This window comes from Hemitrygon akajei, chromosome 4, assembly GCF_048418815.1.
Source record: "Hemitrygon akajei chromosome 4, sHemAka1.3, whole genome shotgun sequence".
In the NCBI taxonomy this organism is placed as follows: domain Eukaryota; kingdom Metazoa; phylum Chordata; class Chondrichthyes; order Myliobatiformes; family Dasyatidae; genus Hemitrygon; species Hemitrygon akajei.
Genome location: NC_133127.1, coordinates 195,810,293 through 195,833,480, shown reverse-complemented (window position 1 = coordinate 195,833,480; position 23,188 = coordinate 195,810,293). Strand labels below are relative to the sequence as shown.

The 23,188-nt window shown below is 44.8% G+C and overlaps 1 protein-coding gene across 5 annotated transcripts in view; it reads left to right on the top strand.

Moving 5' to 3' along the window:
* Positions 1–23,188, top strand: part of LOC140727089 (arf-GAP with Rho-GAP domain, ANK repeat and PH domain-containing protein 1-like) — a 287,466-nt gene that overhangs the window by 188,884 nt on the left and 75,394 nt on the right. For all 5 annotated transcript variants that reach the window (XM_073044336.1, XM_073044338.1, XM_073044337.1 and 2 more), the window contains one exon: positions 20,113–20,182. In XM_073044336.1, coding sequence (XP_072900437.1) covers positions 20,113–20,182 — 70 coding nt within the window. The remainder of the gene's footprint in view (positions 1–20,112; positions 20,183–23,188) is intronic.

The window sequence follows — 23,188 nt, the reverse complement described above, 5'->3', positions numbered from 1 at the left end:
CTAATCTCCCTCCTGGCACTTACCCTCGCAAGCAGAACAAGTGCTGTGCCTGCCCCTACACCTCCTCCCTCACTACCATCCGGGGCCCCAACAGTCCTTCCTGGTGAAGCGACACTTCACCTGTGAGTCTGTTGGGGTCATCTAGTGTATCAGGTGCTCCTGGTGTGCCTCCTGTATATTGTTGATATCTGATTGAGAGACAGTTTCACCAAATTCCTATGCTCTATCCACCAGAAAAAGTGGGATCTCCTGCCGGCCATTTTAATTCCACTTCCCGTTCCCATTCTGACATGTTAGTCCATGACCTCCTATACTGTCGTGATGAGACCACACTCAGGTTGGAGGAACAACACCTTGTATTCTGTTTGGGTAGCCTCCAACCTGACGGCATGAACATTGATTTCTTGAACTTCCGATAATGGCCCCCCACCCCATCCTCACCATTCCCCATCCCCATCTCTCAGTCTCACCTTATCTCCTTACCTACCCATCACCTCCCTCTAGTGCTCCTCCCCCTTTTTTCTTCCATGGTCTTCTGTCCTCTCCTATCAGATTCTCCCTTCTCCTAACCTTTATCTCTTTCACCAATCAACTTCCCAGCTCTTTACCTAACCTCTCTCCCCCCCCCCCCCCATTTCATCTATCGCCTTGTATTTCTTCTCCCCTCCGCCCAACCTTCTAACACTGATTCCTCAGTCTTTCTCCAGTTCTGATGAAGGGTCTCGGCCCAAATCATCGACTGTTTACTCTTTTCCATCTTCTTCGGCTGTCCATCGATTTTCGATGATGACTGAGGCCTGGGCAGGGTTGTATGGAAGACCTGTATTTGTCCAAGCTGCAAGTCCCCTCTCCACATCACCGATGTTGTCCAAGGGAATGGCATTGGAACCCATACAGCTTGGCACCGGTGTCGTCACAGAGCAATGTGTGGTTAACACGACACGCTGCCTCAGCTAAGGCTCGAACTAGCGACCTTCAGATCACTAGACCAACAACTTATTCACTTGGCCACGTGCCACACTAATTTTTTTTACTCTTTTCCATAGATGCAGCCTGACCTCCTGAGTTCCTGCAGCACTGTGTGTGTTTTTAAGTACAATATATAGTATCATTAGATACAGGAGGCACCTAATAATGTGGCCACTGAGTTCATGTCTTGAAGTTTGCCAGGGACGGTGGTGGAGGCAGACACGATGGGAGTGTTTAAGGGTTGTGGGCCAAATGCCACCAAGCGTGATTAGCGTAGGTGGCATGGACCAAGTTGTATAAGAAATCGGTGAAGGCTAATTCGGAGTATTGAGTACAGTTTCAGTCATCTACCTACAGGAATGATGTAAATAAGGTTGGAAAAAGTGCAAGGAAAAATTACAGGGATATTGCTGGAACCTGAGGACCTGAGTTATTGAGAAAGGTTGGGACTTTATTCCCTGGAGCATGGGAGAATGAGGGGAGATTTGATGGGGTATACAAAATTATGAGGGGTTATAGATAGGGTTATTGCAAGCAAACTTTTTCCACTGATGTTGAGTTGGACTATAACCAGAGGTCATGGGTTAGGGGTGAAAGGTGAAATGTTTAAGGGGAATTTCTTCTCTCTGAGGATGGTGAGAGTGTGGATCCAGTAGAAGTGGTGGATGCGGGGTCGATTTCATCGTTTAAGAGGTTTGGACGGTGGGGGGGGGGTGGCATATGGAGGACTATGGTGCTGGTTCAGGACAATGGAAGTTGGCAGTTTAAATGGCCCAGGAGGGACTAGATGGGCTGAAGGGCCTGTTTCTGTGCTGATTGTGAATCTAAATCTGCCAGAAATGTTGCTCAACTTTCTGATATCTCCCCTTCACCAATGCTGATCCCATCTGGTTATAGATAACGATGAGCTGTATTTGTCACATGCACATTGAAGCACACAGTGAAATGTGTTCCTTATATTGAGGATGTGCTCACAGTGTTGCCACACTTCCGATGCCAACATCGCATACCCACAACTTGCTGACCCTGACTGGTGCGTCTTTGGAATGTGGGAGGAAACCAGAGCACCCGGAGGAAACCACGTGGACGTGGTGGAAGCGTGCAGACTCCTTACATACAGCAGTGGGAAGTGAACCCCAATCTTGCAGCCGGCACTGTGAAGCCTTGTGCCCTCCGTTGTGCGAGCGTGACACTGCCTTCTTCTGCTGAAAACCCTTGGAGGAGTCTGCCGTAAATCCTCCCACGTTCAAATCACTTTGCCGCCTGCATCCCTGGGTCATTTTTTTTCTTTCACTTTCCCATCAGCCCCACCTTTCACAATCCACTTCCCGCTCGAGTAGGCGGAGAGCATTTTTAGATTCCTGTTTATTCTGTTTTGCCAGTTTCTTCGGATGATCCGGTTATCCTGTTTTGGTTTTGTGTTTGCCTTTCCACTGTGAAAATCCGGACATCAGCCCGTCCCTCACTAGCACCAACAGCCGTTTGCTGGGCCTTTCTGCCCTCTTTCATTCTCAATCTCTGCTGTCATTACGGGAGCTGCGGTTTTAAGTCCCTGTTAGGGAGAGTACCACTCAGTTGTAGACCGAGTAAAAAGGGAAGGAAGTTGTGAAACAGACTTGAAGTGGATTTCCTGTGCACTTGGGTTTTAAGTTTATTATTTTCCCCTTAACTTGCATAAAGTAGTTGGAATTGTGAAGTCAGCATCTGGCTCACAGAAGCCTGATCCCGACACAAACTTCTGGTCCTCAGGCCTTATGAGTGGAGGGGATGCTTCCTCCCGAGGGGGAACTGAGAACTGGAAGTCAGTGTAAAACAAAAAAAGGTAAATGGTTTTATTATCGTCACTTGGGTGCTGAACTGTGTCGTGTTTGCCCGTACACCCTGCTGCCACGACCCAGAGGCGAGTGGGGTGGGAGGGTTAACTGCCCGCTGTGGGAGGGGGAAAGGTTGGTGGGGAATGAGATAGTTCTGTGAGCTGGTAAATTGGCTTATTATTGTCATGTGGACTGAGGTACAGTGAGAATGTACCTCAGGTACATTGCATTGCAGGATTAGAATCAGATTTATTATCACTGCATGCCATGATATTTCTTGTTTTATGGCCGCAGTGCAGTGCAATACATTTTTTAAAAACTCATAAAATATACAAGTGGGGACTTCCGGTAAGATGGCGATCGCTTAGCTGCTCCGAACTTTTGTTCCGTTACTGTCGCTACCTTTGCACTAAATGTCTCCATTTTATAAAGCTTAGTTAGGAATTATTTCGGTATCTCTTACTTGCCTGTGAATATATCTAACCTACAATGTCTAGCAAGAGTTCTAAATCCGGGAGAAAAGAAACTATGACCTCGTCGGACGTGACGATGGAGGCGCTTGAAAATCTCCGAGACGAAATCTTAAAGCAAATTAAAACCGCTTTCAAACAGTTAGAAGAGAAACTGGATCGGATCAACGATAAAGTGGACAAACATGCTGAACACTTATCTCGCATCGATTCGACTTCTGAAGCTTTAGAAAGTCGGGTTCGATACTTGGAGACTCTCTGTTCCAGCTTAGAGGAAAAATCTAATAAACTTCTTTCCAAAATGGTGGATCTCGAAAATCGCAGCAGACGCTGCAACATCAGAATTCTGGGATTACCAGAGGCGACTGAAAAGGGACCAACCGTGAAGTTTTTCGCCGAGTTTCTCTGCGAGATATTCGGGAAGGATCTGCTTCCAAACCCGCCCGAGCTGGAACGGGCACACAGAGTCCATGTTTCTCCCGGAATTCTGGGATCCCGTCCACGACCAGTAATCTTGTGTTTCCATCAATACCAGGTAAAACACAGTCTGATTGTGGAGGCACGTCGCAGAGGCTCTTTTTCTTTCCAGGATACAACCATTCGCTTTGTGGAAGATTTTGCACCCCAGACCTTAAAGATGCGCGCTGAGTATAAAGGCGTAATGAAAGTGCTTTTTGATCGTGGTTTCAAACCTTCCTTTCGTAATCTTGCTGACCTAAGAATCAAGTTTAATACCGGGGAATTCAAGTGGTTCAAATCAGCGAGGGAAGCTGAAGCGTTTGTGGCAAGTCTTCCGGCTATCCAGTCATCTTCGGAATCTGATCGGACCTCCTAAAATGGTGGATAAGTATTCCTCGTAGTAAAATTACTTTCTCTGGACTCGGAATTCACTTGAATCACTCAGACATTATTCACTGAAACTCTAAAGGCTGTTGACAATCTCTCCCGGGATTTGGTGTGTGTGTAATCTATTTTTACCTCTGTATAACTTTACCTACAGAGTTCTACAACTAAATCTAACCTGTTTTGGAGGTTTGAAGTCTTTAGTGAAGGCCTCCCTGTTTGTCGGTTCACAGTTCAACAGCTGATTTATTTTTCCTCTGTTTTAAATACTTATTTATTTTATCTTTTTCTTTTCTTCATCCCCTTTTTTTTTCCATTCTCTGAATGTTTTTTTCTCCCTTCTCGGTAAACGGTTGATAAATACTCGTCTTGAATTTATAATTTTCCCCTTCCTCTTTTTTTTCTTCTTCCTTCTTACCTTTTTTTTCCCCTTTCTCTTACTTTATTCTTCTATAATATTTCACGGGTAGGTTAGTTTTGGTTTTCTTCCGATTCGCTCTGTATTAAGTTGTATATCTCGGCAGAAGGTGTTCTAATCTGTAGTTATGTTTTCTAGTGCATAAACTAGTTACTGTTTGTTATAGCATTTATACGGAACTGCTGTCAATGACACAGATCTGGAAGTTGTATTTGGGTTAATTTTTCTGGTAGAGCTAGCTACTTGTTTTGGTAGCCATCTAGTTTTGGGTTGTGTGGGTGGGGTGGATTTTCCAGTTCCAACATTTCTTTATTGTTTAGGACATGTTTATATTTTGACCTTACGAATCTATGTTTACATCTCTGCTCCCAGACTGCTATTGTACCGCTTGATTTTTTATATGCCTGTTGCCTTTTATGCATTAGTAATTGATAATGGCTAGTGCACTTAAATTCGTGAGCTGGAATGTAAAGGGACTGAACCACCCTGTTAAAAGGAGGAAGGTATTCTCACATATTAAACAACTCAAAGCTGACATTGCTTTCCTCCAAGAAACTCATATTCGTTGTTTCGATAACTCCCGGCTTCTGTCCAAGTGGGCGGGTCAGCATTTTCACTCATCCTTTGCCGCTAAAGCTAGGGGAGTCTCCATTCTTATTAACTCAAATATTCCTTTTGAACTCCATAATAAAATATCGGACACAAATGGCCGTTTTATTATTGTTTCTGGTAAACTATATAACACTAAAGTTGCACTAGCAAACCTGTATGCCCCCAACTTTGATGATGTTAACTTTTTTGAACGGTTTTTTTCCTCACTACCAGACAAACTCATACTCTCTTATATTGGGTGGTGACTTTAACTGTTGGTTGGATCCTAAACTGGACCGATCGTCCTCTGTTACCAGATCACCTACCAAATCTGCCTTAGCTATTCAGTCGTTTCTCTCTAATTTTGGTATCTCTGATATATGGCGTTTCCTCCATCCTACGGAGAGAGATTATTCCTTTTTCTCACATGTTCACCATACCTTCACTAGAATTGACTATTTCCTACTCGATAACCAACTTATCCCATTTGCCCACACTTGTGACTATCAGAGTATACTGATTTCTGACCATGCCCCAATTACCCTCTCTCTGAACTTTCCCGGTCTCCCTCAGAGGAACAAACACTGGCGGTTCGATTCAACTTTATTATCGGATGATGATTTCGTAAAATTTATTAAAGACCAGATAACCTTCTATTTTAACACTAATAGCAGCACAGGGGCGCCGCAGGGAACTGTACTCTCTCCGGTCCTGTTCACCCTGTACACATCAGACTTCCAATATAACTCGGAATCCTGCCATGTGCAGAAGTTCGCTGATGACACGGCCATAGTGGGGTGTGTCAGGAATGGACAGGAGGAGGAGTATAGGAAACTGATACAGGACTTTGTGATATGGTGCAACTCAAACTGCCTGCGTCTCAATATCACCAAGACCAAGGAGATGGTGGTGGACTTTAGGAGATCTAGGCCTCATATGGAGCCAGTGATCATTAATGGAGAATGTGTGGAGCAGGTTAAGACCTACAAGTATCTGGGAGTACAGTTAGACGAGAAGCTAGACTGGACTGCCAACACAGATGCCTTGTGCAGGAAGGCACAGAGGCGACTGTACTTCCTAAGAAGGTTGGCGTCATTCAATGTCTGTGGTGAGATGCTGAAGATGTTCTATAGGTCAGTTGTGGAGAGCGCCCTCTTCTTTGTGGTGGCGTGTTGGGGAGGAAGCATTAAGAAGAGGGACGCCTCACGTCTTAATAAGCTGGTAAGGAAGGTGGGCTCTGTCGTGGGCAAAGTACTGGAGAGTTTAACATCGGTAGCTGAGCGAAGGGCGCTGAGTAGGCTACGGTCAATTATGGATAACTCTGAACATCCTCTACATAGCACCATCCAGAGACAGAGAAGCAGTTTCAGCGACAGGTTACTATCGATGCAATGCTCCTCAGACAGGATGAAGAGGTCAATACTCCCCAATGCCATTAGGCTTTACAATTCTACCGCCAGGACTTAAGAACTTTTTAAAAGCTATTATTATTGCTTTTGAGATAGTGATCTAGATGCATATCATATTTTTTACTGAGTTAAGTATTGTATGTAATTAGTTTTGCTACAACAAGTGTATGGGACATTGGAAAAAAGTTGGAATTTCCCCATGGGGATGAATAAAGTATCTATCTATCTATCTATCTAATACATCACCTGAAGTGCCATCCCAGATTGTCTGGGATGCCATGAAAGCATATTTGAGGGGTCAAATAATCTCTTACACGGCAAATCTCAATAGAAGATCCCGTGCAGATCGAGCAGACCTCATTAACCAGATTAAAGATGTGGATCAATTATATGCCCAAACTAAGAACCCTGAATTATACAAGAAGCGCGTTGAACTCCAAACTAAATTTAACCTTCTGTCCACTCAACCTGTCGAACGCCAACTTCTCGAAAGCAAGAGCCGCTTTTACATTCATGGGGATAAGTCTGGTAAATTCCTAGCCAATCAGCTGAGGCGCTCCAAAGCCAAACAACATATTACAAAGATCCGGAAGGAGAACGGAGACTTTACATCGGATCATTTAGAAATTAATGACGCATTTAAAAATTTTTATTCTCGGCTTTATTCCTCTGAATCCCTGAATGACAATATCTCTGTGGATCAATTTTTACAGAATCTGAATATCCCCTCACTTTCATCTGATTTCAAAGCCAAACTTAATGCGCCTATATCACTAGAAGAAATATCTTTTGCAACTTCTGCACTGTCCTCAGGGAAATCTCCTGGACCTGATGGGTTCCCTGTAGAATTTTATAAATCATTCTCCTCACTTCTTTCTCCTCAGTTACTTTCAGTATTATCTGATTCGTTTAACTACGGCAAATTGCCACCCTCTTTCAATGAGGCATCTATTATTCTTCTTTTAAAAAAGGGCAAAGACCTAACAGAGTGTTCCTCGTACAGGCCGATCTCTCTGCTCAATGTTGATGTAAAGATCTTAGCTAAAGTGTTGGCTCATAGATTAGAAACAGTTATTCCCTCCATTATCTCTGATGACCAAACAGGCTTTATTAAAAACCGTCTCCCTTTTTTTAACATTCGGCGTCTATTTAATATTTTATACTCAGTTCCAACTGGGACTCCAGAATGTGTTATCTCCCTTGATGCGGAGAAAGTATTTGATCGTATAGAGTGGAACTACCTTTTTGCAGTCTTAGAAAAATTTGACCTCGGCCAAAGTTTCATCTCTTGGATCCAATTGCTGTACCTGTGTCCTACTGCTTCTGTTCTAACTAACTTTCAGAAATCCCAAGTATTCAATCTCAAACGTGGCACCCATCAGGGATGCCCCTTAAGTCCCTTTCTCTTTGATTTGGCTATAGAACCTCTGGCGATAGCATTTCGAAAATGTCCTGAACTGACCGGGATTTGGAGAGGGGGTGTTGAACATAAAGTCTCTCTTTATGCTGATGACTTACTACTCTTTCTCTCATATCCGTCTACATCCTTACCTCTAATGTTTTCACTTCTTGACCAGTTTAGCCAGATCTCTGGCTATAAACTCAACTTACATAAGAGTGAACTTTTCCCAATTAATAAAGAAGCACAAGAACTAATATTTCGAGATCTCCCTTTTAAAGTAGTCCATAATCAATTTACTTATCTTGGAATTACAGTCACAAGGAAGTTTAAAGATCTCTTTTGTGAAAACTTTGTCAACCTTTCATATGCTACAAAACAGAGTCTGGTACAATGGTCACCTCTATCTATGTCCTTGGTAGGTTGTATCAATGTTGTCAAAATGTATGTTCTCCCCAAATTCTTATACTTATTTCAATCTATCCCAATTTTTATTCCTAAATCTTTTTTTGATTCCTTAGACTCTATTATTTTGTCATATCTGTGGCAGAATAAGCGCTCTAGAATTAATAAAATCCACCTCCAAAAATCTAAAAAAGAGGGTGGCATGGCTTTACCTAACTTTCGCTTATATTACTGGGCAGCTAATATACGTTGTGCTGCCTTCTGGTCTTTCTTCCACGGTCAACCCGAGTGCCCTAACTGGGTGGCAATGGAGTTGAGCTCCACTAAAGAATTATCTATATCTGCACTTCTTGGCTCTGCACTCCCTAGCAGTCTGCCCAGATCAATAGCTAATCCTCTGGTTAGACACACTTTGCGTATATGGGCTCAGTTCAGGAAATGCTATCGTTTCCAGGGGTTTTCCATTTCTAGCCCTGTCGCACATAATCACCTTTTTTTACCTACCACGTTCGATTCAGCATTCCATGTTTGGTACAGGAAGGGCATTAGACATTTTGAAGATCTCTTCATTGATAACCGCTTCGCTTCTTTTCAACAGCTCTCTGTTAAGTTCAACCTGCCTAACGCTCACTTTTTCAGATATCTCCAAATCCGACACTTTACTGCTCCTTTAATTCCTAACTTTCCTGAAATGCCTGCAAAAAATGCTATGGACCTATTTCTCTCCATTAATCCACTAGGTAAAGGTTTAATTTCAATTATCCAAGATAAACTAGCAGCCTTACGACGGGCCCCTGTGGATAAAATTAAAATGGCCTGGGAGCAGGATTTAAATATCTCCTTATCCGAGGAGAGCTGGGACTCAGTTCTCAAATCGGTTAACTCAACCTCTCTTTGTGCTCGCCATTGTCTCTTACGGTTTAAGATTGTTCATAGAGCCCATATGTCTAAATCTAAACTATCTCGATTCTACCCTGGCATTAGTCCGCTCTGTGATAAATGCAAGAGGGGCGTGGCCTCTCTCATCCATATGTACTGGTTCTGTCCTAGCTTGGAGAAATTCTGGAAAGATGTCTTCACTACACTATCGGGTATTCTGAATCAGCACCTAGAACCAAACCCCTTAATTGCTCTGTTCGGTTTTTGGGGCGAGACAGATTTATGTCTGGGTCCGACCAAATGCCGAATATTATCCTTTGCCTCTCTCCTGGCGAGACACTTGATCCTCCTTGGATGGAGAGATGTTGCCCTGCCCACTCATGCGCAATGGCTTAACGACATTATGGCCTGCTTGGACCTCGAAAAAATTCATTATTCAGTTCTCAATTCGGATTTAAAGTTCCATAAGGTCTGGGGGCCTTTTATCGAGTACTTTCATAACCTTCCTCTTGACTAGGGTTTTTTTTTTCTTTTCGGTCCCTTGCTTTCAGCTCCCTTTTTTTTCTGGTAGTAGGCATTATTATCCTCTGTTGCTAAGTGTATTTACAGTCTGGGAGTTTGACTGTCCGGACTTATACTCTCTATATTGTGTGGAGGTTGGTCTGGAATTGTTTTTTTTTCTTGTGTTGTGGGGCTTGGGGAGGACACTAAGCTCACTTGTCTTTAATTTAGGTGCTTTTTTGTTAAATTCTCTTCCTGTGTAGCATATTGTTATTGTATGCTTAACCTTGCTCTGTATTAATGCTCCTCATTGGGATTTGGGGTTTTTAATTTTGTAAAATGTTTTGAAAAACTAATAAAAAAAAATAAAAAAATAAAAATATATACAAGTAGATTCTGGTTAATCGGGACACTTGGGGACCAGTAAATTTAAGCCCAATTAAACGACTTCCCCAATTAGCCCAAGTTTTATGGAAGTAGTTTTAAATAGACAAACTGTTGTTTAACTGAGTAGCAAATAATGTATTTAAATGAAATGTGGAAAAAATTAGAACTCTATCAATAGTACCACAATACTATAAAACGGTGTATTAGTTCCTGATGGTTATTAACAGATGAATGGTTAGAGGTGTCTGGCTTTTAATTCGGTCCAGTTGTGTAATTTTTATCAGGTTGGCAACGATCTGAAAGTCAAAATGAAAAGCAAAACTGATCAAAAATCACTGCTTTTTGAATCAGTGTCTGTCGACAAAAGTGGAAAACATAATGCAAGCACACGTATCTGATACTGTTTAAGAACTGCTGACTCTGCACATGGTGTAGTGTCGAATGGCCACACAAGGCCACACCACTGATTCTAGTTAGTACTGTCTCTTGTCCCAATTTAAGCACCATGGTGCCTCAAATAAGTGAAGGGAATTCCGGCTATTTTCCAGCAATTAGTTTTTGTTCTTTAAGAGTTGTCCTTAAATGAGTGGCTGTCCTGGTTAACCAATGGCCCAATTAACTGGAATCCACTGTACTATAAATTATAATGAGATATATAAACAGCATTTAAAAAAAGGCAAAGTGGTGAGGAAGTTTTCATGGACCATTCAGAAATCTGATGGCAGAGGAGAAGAAACTCTTTCCGTCATGTTGAGTGTGTGTCTTCGGGCTCCGGTACCACCCCCTTGATGGGAGCAATGAGAAGAGGGCATGTGCTGGTGATGAAAAGGTATTAAGCGCCCCCAAGTCCTCGCCTTTGGAAGATGTCCTTGATGCTGGGAAATTCATGCCCATGATGGAACTGGAGTTGCAACTTTCTGAAGATTTCTGGGATGCTGTGCCGTGGCCCCTCCAGAACAGATGGTGAGCCATAGGGTTGTACAGCATAAAAACAGGCCCTTCGGCCCAACCCATCCATGCTGACCCCTGGTGCCAAACAAACTAGTCCCATTTCCCCCACACTTGGACCATACCACTGTAAACCAGGCGTTCCCAACCTGGGGCCCACCATTAGTGGTAGGGGTCCATGGCATTAAAAAAAGGTTAGGAATCCATGCTTTAAACCTTTCCTATCCATGTTCTTACCCAGGTGTCTTTTAGATGTTGTTATTGTTCCTGCGTCAACCACTTCCTCTTCTGTCAGCTTGTTCCATGTACGTCCCACCCTCTGAGTGAAGAAGTTTCTTCCCTTTTAAATCTTGCCCCTCTCACCCTTTAACCTAGGACATCTAGTGTTTGGTTCCTCTCTGCTTAGGGAGGAAAGACTGCGCACTTGAGATCGTTTAATGTCATTTCCAGTACACAAGTGTAAAGGGGAACAAAATAATTCTTACTCCGGATCCGATACAGCACAAAAAATCCACAATAAAATAATGCAATAATAATAAAAACACAATAAATACAGAAGGATTGGTTGTCTGTCATAAAGTGACGCTTGACACAGGAGTGTCTGTACATAAGGTGACTGACAGGAAATGATAAAGTAGTGGTGATTGGGGGTGTGGAGGGGTGGGTTAGTGGGTGGAGGTGTTGATCAGCCTCACTGCTTGAGGAAAGTGACTGATTTTGAGTCTGGTGGTCCTGGTGTGGATGCTACGTAGCCTCCCCCGATGGGAGAGGGACAGACAGTCCATGAGCAGGGTGGGTGGGATCCTTCATGATGTTACTGGCCCCTTTCAGGCACCTTTCTGTATACGTGTCCTTGATGGTGGGTAGGCCGGTGCCGATGATGCATTGGACAGTTTTGACTGCCCGTTGTCTGCCGCAGTGCAGTTTCTGTACCGTGTAGTGATTCAGTTTGTTAGAATGCTCTCTGGTAGGACACGAGTATAAATGTGCTTCTGTAGATGTGAATGCAGATGTGCAAAGTCCAACTCTCTTCAGCCTCCACAGAACGTAGAGGCGTCGGTGAACTGTTCTGGGACAATGAGAGATTATGTGGGATGTGTACTCCTATTCATACTGTCTCTGCCCCTCACGATTTTATACACCTCGTTCAGATTGCCCTTTCAGTGTCCAACCTTCCAAGTCTGTTCCCTGTTCCTACAAACAGGAAAGGACTAACAGAGAACAGAGGGATCTGTGAGTACAGATCCATAATTCCTTGAAAGTGGCATCACGGGTAGGCGGGGTCATGAAGAGGTCTTCTGGGAAATTGGCCTTCGTAAGTCAGAGCATTAAGTTCAGGAGATGAGATGTAGTATTGAAGTATTATATGACATTAGTGAGGTCTAATCTGGAGTATTCTGTGCAGTTTTTAGGTTGTGTCCAGATTTCAGGTTTGTTAACTTGCGTCAACCATGCTTTGTTGAATGGCAGAGCAGGCTTCAAAGGGCCGAACGGCCTACTAATTGACATGTTTGAATGTAACTGAGTTAATTTTATTTAGAGATACAGTGCTGACTATGTCCTTCTGGCTCTCCAAGCTGTGCTGTTTTGTAACCCCCGACAACTCCGATTTAACCCTAGCCTAATCGCAAGACAATTTACAATGACTAGCTAACCTACTAACCTGGACATCTTTGGGCTTTTGGAGGAAGCCAGAGCACCCGGAGGAAACCCACAAGTTCCACAGGGGGAACATGCAGACACCTTACAGAGGACTATAAGATATAGGAACAGAATTAGACCATTCAGCCCATCGAGTCTGCTCTGCCATTCCATCATGACTGATCCCAGAAACCACTCAACCCCATACACCTGTCTTGTTGCCATATCCTTGGATGCTCTGATTGATTATGAAATGATCAACTTCTGCCTTAAATATACGCACGGACTTGGTCTCCACTGCAATCTGTGGCAGAGCATTCCACAGACTTACTACTTTCTGGCTTAAAAAAATTCTTCTCCTTCGTTCTAAAGGGTCGCCACTCAATTTTGTGACTGTGCCCTCTAGTTCTGAACATCCCCATTAGGAAAGATCCTCTCCACGTCCACCCTATCCAGTCCTTTCAACATTCAGTAGGTTTCAATGAGATCCCCCAGTAGTCTTCTAAATTCCAGTGAGTACAGGCCTAAAGCTGCCAAACGCTCCTCATATGTTAACCCCTTCATTCCTGAAATCATTCTCTGGATTCTCTCCTTTCTGAGATAAGGGGCCCAAAATTGTTGACAATACTCAAATGTAGCCTGACCAGTGTCTTATAAAGGCTCAGCATTATCTCCTTGCTTTTATATTCTATTCCCCTTGAAATAAATGCCAACATTGCATTTGCCTTCTTTACCACAGACACAACCTGTAAATTAACCTTCTGGGAGTCATGCACAAGGACTGCTAAGTCCTTCCACACCTCTGATGTTTGAACTTTCTCCCCATTTAGATGATAGTCCACACAATTTTTCCTTTTACCAAAATGTGCTATCATACATTTCCCAGCATTATATTCCGGCTGCAACTTTTTTGCCCATTCTTCCAATTTGTCGAAGTCCTGCTGCAATTACCAAACTTTGCCACAAAGCTATCAATTCTATTATCTAAATCACTGACAAACAATGTGAAAAGTAGCAGTCCCAATTCTGACCCCTGAGAAACGCCACTAGTCACTGGCAGCCAAGCGGAAAAGGCCCCATTTATTACCATTCGCTGCCTCTGTCAATCATTCCTTAGTCCGTGCCAGCATCTTTCCTGTAATGCCACGGGATTTTATCTTGTTAAACAGCCTTGTGTGTGACACCTTATCAAACGCCTTCTGAAAATCCAAGTAAATGACATTCACTGCCTCTCCTTTGACCAGCATAGGATTGCATTCCAATCTCTGACACGCTGAGCTGTAATGGCATCGCGCTAACAGTCCGCTACTGTGGAGCAGTTGTCATCTGCGCAAATCCATGTCTGCACAGGTGCAACGCGGCAGCATCACCGGCACAGCGCGTCAGGTAACCTGTATTCATAAGAAAAAAACATAAATGAAAAATTTATACACATTCTTAAAAAGAAAGACCTTAATGAGAACAAAAAAACGGAAGTGCGTTTTAGTGCAGTGATCAAAGTGGTCACGGTGTTGCTGTACTCAGGTAGCCATTAGGGTCGTGCCAGTTGGTTCAAGAACCGAAAGGTTGAAGGGAAGTAGCTGTTCTTGAACTTAGTGGTGTGGCTGTGGGACTTCAGGGTTCTGTACCTCCCGCCCAATGGGAACTGAGAGAAGGTGCCATGGTCCAGGTGGTGGGGATCTTTAATGATGGATCCTGCCATCTTGAAGCAGCACCTGCTCTGGATACCAGTGATGATGGGGAGATGCGCCTGTGGTGTATCGGGCTGAGTCCACTACTCTCTGGGCACGGCGGTACGGCAGTTAGCTTCACAGAGCCATTGTACGATCAGCGTTCAGTTCTTGCTGCTGCCTGTGAGGAGTCTGCACGTTCTCCCTGTGACTGCATGGATTCCTCTTCACAGAGGTGTCTGGCTGGGGTTCGTGAATTGTTTGCAGACTGTGTTGGTGCTGCACAGTTGTGGGCTGCCCCCAGCACAATCTCAGGCTCTGCTGGATTTTATGCAATCGACGTATCTCACTATGTCTTGATGTTCATAAGACCATAAGATAGAGGAGCAGGATTAGGCCATTCGGCCCATCGAGTCTGCTGCGCCATTTCATCACAGCTGATCTATTTACTCTCTCTGCCCTGATGTGACAAACAAAGCTAATCTTTAATCTTAATTCTGCACATTCAGATTGCTCCAGCAGACCATGATGTAACCATTCAGGATACTTTCAACAATAAGTCTGTAGAAGCTGGTTAGAGAGCTTGGTGACTTAATGAACCTCTTAATGTAAAGACACTGGCGTGCCTGCCTTGTGATTTCCTCTCTGTGCTGGTAGTAAGGAAGGACTGAGGATGGGATGCAGTGCACAGAATCTGATGCAAAGGTATAAAGACCATAGAGTGTAGACCAGTGCAGACTTTCAGCCCGCAATGCTGTGACGAATCAATTAAATCCGTAATCAAATGGCCAACTAAACTATCCCTCCTCCTTCACAACGTCCATATCCTTCCATTTTCCTCGCATTCATGCATCTATCTTGAAAGTCCCTCATGAATCTGCCTCTACCTCTGTCCCAGGCAGTGTATTCCAGCCACCCACCACTCTCTGTTTTTTAAAAAGAAACCTTGCTCCTCACATCTCCCTCTGAAATTACCCCTTCTCACCTTAAATGCCTGTCCTCTAGTGTTAGACATTTCAACCCTTGGAAACAGATGCTCTCTGTCTCCTCTATCTGTGCTTCTCAAATCCTTCCTGTAATGGGGTGACCAGAACGGTTTGCAATGCCCCACATGAGTTTTGCAAAGCTGCAGGATAACTTCCTGACTTCCGAACTCAATGCCTCGAGTGATAAAGGCAGACATGCCATGTGCTGCCTTCCCCACGTCAAAGTGTGCAGCCACTTTCAGGGAGCGGTGAACTCGGACCCCAAGAGTCATCATCACCATTAAGGTCTTGCCCTTGACGGTGTACTGTCTCTTTCCACGTGACCCACCAAGGAGCAACGTTTCGCATTTGGCCAGATTAAACTCCATCTGCCATTTCACCGCCCATATCTGCAACTGATCTATAACACGCTGTGTACGTTGCCAGTCTTCTACGCTGTCTGGGTGGGGAGGGTGAAGATTCTGCCCCAGAGACTTGTGTGGTAGGCGTCCTCATCAGAAACCCCCGTTCGCAAACAATGTCCCACACCTCCTGCCAGTCGCAGGTAGTAAGCAGCCGAGCTCGAAGTGTGTGGCTTGTAGTCAGGGAGGAGGAGGTCCCCTCCGAACATTGGCGCAGTGTGGACCCTCTGAATTCCGGAACCTTCTTTCTCTTCCAGGTTGTTGCGCTTGAATTACTTTTCATCTGGGAGCATCCTCAGGTCTGATGGGCGGTGGTGATGGGTGACTGTTGGAGTGCTTGGGTGTCTTGAAATTGTTTTTGAATAGAGTGTTTTTCCCACTGTGGTATTGTCTGTGGTTACTGGGTGTAGTTGGGACCCTCCCCTGTGTTGTGTTGACGTCGGTGTTAGCTCTGGCATGGTATCATGTGCCAGTGGTGATGGGGTAGATCTGCATGTTTTCCAGTGCGTTAGAGTAGAACTTTACTTCACTGGGCTTTGAGAGGAGACATCGAAGGCCGTTCAGCCCGCTGACCCTTCTCCTTTCAGCAGGAGCTGCTCGTACCTCTCCCCACCATTCAATGAGGCCCTCCATCAGTTGGGGTAACCACGGGTCTTGTGTCCTAGCTGTCTCTGTGATATGTAAGCCAGGGCAGTACGATATGGAGAGCAAGCTGTTGCCCATGCAGCTGATGAATTCAAAGGAACGGCAGAGACCGATACAATTTAGCACCAGCACCTTCGCAGGAGTTGCCAGTCAGCGTTGAACTCGATGTAGGACTGCCTCAGGGACTCCGGCTCCAGAGTTTCCCTCGGGGTTTACTCCCGAAACCTTCCCCACGAGTGGGTATGGCCGCGAGGCAGTGGAGGCTTGAGATCCGAGTCTTTCTTCTAGATGAGCTGCCAACCGCGGCTGATGAGTCCAATTTTTTCTTTTTTTTCCCCAATCTCCATTCAGCGTGGTCTCAGCAGGCTCGGCTTCAGATTTACTATCACTGACCCGTGTGGTGTGAGACCTTGTGGTGGCAGTGCTGTGCAAATATGTAAAGTTACTATTAAAAACTGTGGAAATAAATTGTGTCCGAAAAAAGGTAGTGTTCAGAAACCTGATGGTAGAGAGGAAGGAGCGGTTCCTAAAGTGCAGGTGGGGAGAAGGGAAAAGGGAAGGAGTACAAGCGGTCAGGGAGGGTGGGTAGGAGCAACATCCCCTATTCTGTCTGGGCCACGTCCAATCTTGACAGCGTGAACATCGATTTCTCGAACTTCTAGTAAATTCTCCCTCCTGCCCTCTTACTCCTATCTCTCCCCCCATCTTCCCTCTTCCTTCCTCATGTCCGGGAAGGGTCTCGGAGAGAAGCTATTTCTGAGTAGGAAGGGGAAGAAGCTGTTCCTGAGTCATTGAGTGTGGGTCTTCAGGCTCCTGTATCTCCTCTTTGGTGGTAATGAGAAGAGAGCGTGTCCTGTCCTGGGTGTTGAAAGCCATCAATGATGGATGTCATCAGAGGATGTAGATCAGTGTGGCATGCGACCAGGCCCTTTGGCCCACAATGTTGGGTCAGACCAATTCAATTTGTAATCAACTGCCCAACTAAATTGCTACCACAAACAAGAGAAAATCTGCAGATGCTGGAAATCCAAGCAACACACACAAGATGCTGGGGCCTTCTTTCTCCTGCTGTCTGGTGTTGTACTCTCTCGCAACGCTTCAGTTGGCGAAATTGTTGAGGAACCACGTTACCTGCAGGACCGCCCTCTGAAGGTACACGTCTTTCAGGCTGTTCCTGGAGATAGTGAAATGCCAGGTTGCACAGCGGTCTGAAAACCCACTGCTTGTGAAGAACCGTGTAGATCATGGACTCCGACAGAACCCAACCCACCTGGAAAAGAAAAGAAAGACGCAGAGCAGAATAAGCTGTTTTGTGGACAAACTGGAAGAAGTCACCTGGGTCTGAAAAACCGCTGGCATCATCTTGCCTCATTCCCGAGAAAACAACTCGTTTGTTCAACAGCAGGTGTGAGCTGCCTCTTGAAAATGTTCCAGAGCTCAATTGCTTCTCTGTTCCAATTCCCCACTGCCATCAATTCGCTGGACTTCCAAAGCACTAACTCCGTCCTCCTCAAACACCCCCAGTGATCCAGTGTCTGCAACCCTCTGGGGCAGAAATTCCGGAAACTTGCGTCCCATATCAGAAGAAGTTCCTACGCACTCCAGTTTAACGTGACCATCTCCTTACTTGGTCACCATGGATACCATGGTAGTGTAACGGTTAGCGCAACGCTGTTGCAGCTCATGGTGTCAGATCTTGGAGTTCAATCTCGATGCCTTCTTTGAAGAGTTTCTGCACGTCCTCCTCGTGGGGTGTGTGTTTTTCTCCGGGTGACCAGTTTGCTCCCTCAATCCAAAGAGGTATGGAATTGGTTAATTGGTCATTGTCAATTGTCCTGTGATTATGTTAGGGTTAAATCGGGGTTGTCGGGATTGCTGGGATGATGTTGGAAGGGTCATAAGGGCCTCCAGTGCGCTGTATCACTAAAATAAAAAAATACAATAAAGTAATCAATCAACCAGCACAGTCCAAGGACATGGTGGGGGCAGCCCACAAGAGTTGCCACACTTCCCATGTCAAAATAGTATGCCCACAGTTCACTAACCCTAATGGAATATGTCTATGGAGTGTGGGAGGAAACCAGAGCACGTGGAGGAAACCCACATGGCCACAGGGAGAACACACAAACTCTTAATGCTGAGGTTAGCCCACAAGTGTTGCCACATATTCCAGTGAGCCCGCAATGTTCAGAACAGCAACAGAAGACACTAGCCAAGAAAGTGGACTAGATTTGGATTTCATTCCCCAGAGTGTAGGAGAATGAGGGGAGATTGATGGGGTTATACAAAATTATGAGGGTATAGATGGGTAATTGCAAGCAAGCTTTTTCCACTGGGGTTGGGTGAGACTAAAACTAGAGGTCATGGGTTAAGGGTGAGAGGTGAAATGTTTAAGGAGAACATGAGGGGAAACTTCTTGACTCAAAGTGCTGAGAGTGTGGAATGAGCTGCTGGTGGACGTGGGTTCGATTTCAATACTTAAGCAAAATTTGGATAGGTACGTGAGTGGGAGGACTATGGTCCAGGTCTAAGTCGATGGGAGTAGTCAGATAAGTAGTTTGGTACAGACTAGATGGGTTGAATAGCCTGTTTATGTGCAGTAGTATTCTATGACTCCAACATCATGAAATCAGTGTTCTTGCTGTCTGCCTGGAAGCTACTCAGACAGAAAACGAGACGTTGCTCCTCCATTCTGAGTTGGAGAGTTTCAACCTGAGGGGGAGTGGGGGGATCCAGTAAAATACAGAGTGAGGTTTTGCATATTTATTGTGTGGCTCTTTCGTTTCTCAACAGTGTGAGAAGACGTTATCCATTCTGATTTTGTTATCTTAACAGTAAAGTTATCAAGGTGCCCAGTTTGGGGCTTCTGATATTGGTGTGGGCTTGACCCATAGGCTGAGATTATCTCTGTTTTAGACTTTGGGGAGGGTATATATGTATGGTGGTGGGAGGGGGTTGTGATGGAGAGGGGCTGTGAGTTTTTTGGGGGAAAAGGTTAGGAGGTGGCTTTGCGTGAGGCAGAGGAAAGAGTAAGCACAAGAGATTCTGCAGATGCTGAAAATCCGAGCAACACACACAAAATACTGGAGGAACTCAGCAGGTCAGGCAGCATCTAAGGAGGAGAATAAGCAGTCAACGTTTTGGGTAGAAAGCCTTCATCTGGACTGGAAAGGAAGGGGGCAGAAGCCAGAAGAAGGAGGTGGGGGAGGGAGAAATTGCCATGGACTTGCATGCTGGAATGGGAAGTCAAATTGAAAGGGATGGTCATTGGGAGAACTCTCTTCTCCTATCAGGTTCCTCCTTTAGCCCTTTACCTTTACCACCTATCACCTTCCAGCTTCTTTCGCTATTCTCCCCCCACCTACCCACCTTCCCTCTCATCTGGTCTCACATTTCACCTTCCAGCTTGTTCTCCTCCTACCCACTCCCCCTCTCCCCCACCTTCTTATTCTGGCTTCTTCCCCCTTCCTTTCCAGTCCCGATGAAGGGTCTCAGCCAGAAACGTCGACCCTTTACTCCTCTCTGTGGATGCTGCCTGACCTGCTGAGCTCCTCCAGCATTTTGTGTGCGTTGCTGGGGAAGGGGTAGCCTGGGGATCGGGGAGAGGCAAAGTGCTTGGCAAGAATTGGATCCTCCAGCAGCTGGTGATCCTTGGATTTGAGGGCCAGTGTGAGTAGCTCACCACCTTCAGCGACGAGCGACTGACTGACCACTGTCCTTGTCCTTGTGTCCGCAGCTCCTACATCTACCAACGCCGCTTTGTCCGACTGGACACCGACTACCTGAGGTACTTCGAGAACGAGAAGGTGAGTTGGTTTCTGGACTGGAGCAGTGGGGACTCAGGTCGCCCGGTTTACACAGAAAGAATCCATGGCCCGTTGTGATTGGGCTGTCTCCTCAATGGAGGCTTGCTGTTGGTGCCTACACTGCTCTCACCTGAGCAACGCAGTCCGAAGCTGTACCGGAGACAGCCCACGAGTGTCGCGATGCTTCCAGCACCAACGTGGTGTGCCCCACAACCTACTGACCCTGACCAGTATGTGTTTGGAATGTGGCAGGAATCTGGGGGACTCCAAGGAGCCCACGCGGTCACAGGGAGAACATACAAACTCCGTGCAGGCAGAGGCAGAAATTGAAGTCGGGTCGCTGGCTCTGTAATGGTGTCTTACTAACTGCTCTGCTGTTGTGGCACCCATGTTAATGGCAAGACCCTGTGCAGAAAGACCCGGGGTGGGGGGGGGGGGGGGGGGGTCCAAATTCATAACTCTCCGAAAGAGGCTACACAGGTTGATAGGGTGGTTAAGAGGGCATATGGCATGTTTGCTTCTGTTAGTCGAGGCATTCAGTTCAAAAGTCAGGAAGTTATGGAGCAGCTTCATAAACTCAAGTTAGGCACATCTGGAGTGTTGCAAATAGTTCTGGACGCCCCATTATGGGAAGCAAATGGAGGCTGTGGTGCAGAAGTTCACTAGTATGCTGCCTGGATTAGAGGGCATGTGCTTTCGCTAGATAAACTCGGGTTGTTTTCTCTGGAGGTGTGGAGGTTGAGGGAGACCTGATAGAGGTTTATAATGTTTTGAAAGGATGAACCAGAGCAGACAGTGGTGTCTTTTACTTCCCAAAGCAGAGATATCAAACGCCAGGGGGCATGCATTTAAAGTGAAATGGAGAAAATTTACAGGAGATGTGTGGGACAAGTTAATTTTGTACTGAGGGTGGTGGGTGCCTGAAATCAAAGTTCATAGTAAATTTATTACCATGGTACATATACTTTACCATATCCAGTCCTGAGATTCACTTTCTTGTGAGCATTCACAGTAAATACAAAGAAACACAATGGTGTCAATGAAGAAACTACACACGGACAGACAACAAATGCCAGGGAGGTGGTCAGAACCAGAATCGGGTTTGTTCTCGCTGACATATATTGTAAAATGTGTTATTTTGCAGAAAAGTTGCTTGTTTCTTTATATAGAGATACAGAGTGGAGCAGGCCCTGCCAGCCCTTCGAGCTGTGCCACCCAACTACCTACCCTCGCCTGATCGCAGGGCAACTTCCAACGACCCACTAACCGGTTTGTCGTTGGACTGTGGGAGGAAACCGGAGCACCCGGAGGAAACCCACGTGATACAAACTCCTTACAGAGGATGCCGGAATTGAGCTCTAAGCCCCACCATCCTGAGCTGTAATTGTGTCATTTCATTTCATTTTTAATCTTTCCTTATTGATTTAAAAATATATAAAGACAAATACAAATCAGAGAAGTTATATCAAGTACGTATTCCGATAGAAGTACAAACAACAAAAAAGGAGCGTACACTGTCAAAATCATATATAGTATAATATTGTGCTAATATATAAAAGGAGCCACAACTCCTCTTAACAATTAAAAAAAAAGATCAAAAATTGCCATTATTAAGGGAAAAAACCCACTAAACTAACCTAAAACAACAAAAAAGAAGAGTGGGCATTCCATTTGATGATATAAATACAAAAAAAAGGGGGAAATCCTTCTGGTCAAATCTGAAAAGTCACGGAGAAGAAGAAAAAAGTACCTTTAAAAAAAAAGTGGGGGGGAAAAGTAAAAAAAAAAGAAAAATTAAATCATATGAAAATATTGAATAAAAGGTCACCAGGTTTGCTCAAATCTGATGTATCAAACGTCCGGTTAGGATCTTTCCAATACAACAAAATAGCTCTCCTGTAATGGTGTCGTGCTACCCTGGCACCCCTTTCTCTGTTGTATGATTTTTAATATTAGAGTGATGTCTTGTGCAAACTGAAGTCAAGCTTGCCGTCACTTGCACAAGTGCGATGAGTTAGAACATCCCAAGTGCGTGGTCTCTGCTGACTGGCAGGAGGCAAAGAGATTGGCTGCCGGTGACTAGTGGTGTTCTGCAGGGGTCTTTGTTGGGACTGCTTCTTCTCACGTTACACGGCAGTGATCTGGATGATGGAATTGATGGCTTTGTGGCCAAGTTTGCAGACAGAGTGAAGACAGGTGGAGGGGCAGGTAGTTTTGAGGAAGTAGAGAGGCTACAGAAGGATTTAGACAGATTAGGAGAATGGGCAAAAAAGTGGAGGATGGAATACAGAGTTGGGAAGTGTATGTTCATGCACTTTGTTAGGAGAAATGAAAGCATTAACCATTTTCTGAATGAAAAGAGAATGAATAAATCTGAAGTGCAAAGAGACTTGGAGGCCCTCCTGCAGGAAGGTTATTTTTCAGGTTGATTTGGTGGTGAGGAAGGCAAGTGTAATGCCTTTTCATTTCAAGAGGAGTAGAATATAGAACAAGGATGTAATGTTCAAGTTTTATAAAGCACTAGTGAGGCCTTATTTGGTGTATTGTGAGCAGTAAGGGCATGAACGGATACAGGGAAAAGGCAGGAGATTGTGGCTGAGAGGCTGATGATTCCGCCGTGATGGAATAGACTCGATGGGCCAAATAGCCTAATTCTGCTCCTATATCTTGAGGTCAGTATAGGCCAAAGATAAAAATCTATAAATTACCAAAATAGTGGAAAAAAGGAATAATGAGTTTGTATTTATGGGTCCGTGGACCGTTCAGAAATCTGATGGAGGAGGGGAAGAAACTGTTCCTAAAACTTTGAGTTTGTGTCTTCAGGCTCCTGTACCCCCTCCCTGATGGGTGTTAATGAGAGGAGAGTCAGAATCAGGTTTATTATCTCTGACATATGTCATGAAATTTGTTTAGCAGCAGCAGTACATAGTAATTTTTATGTATTAAATAAATTAGAATACATAAAAATAGTGTGAAAAGAGAGCAAAATAGTGAGGTAGTATACAC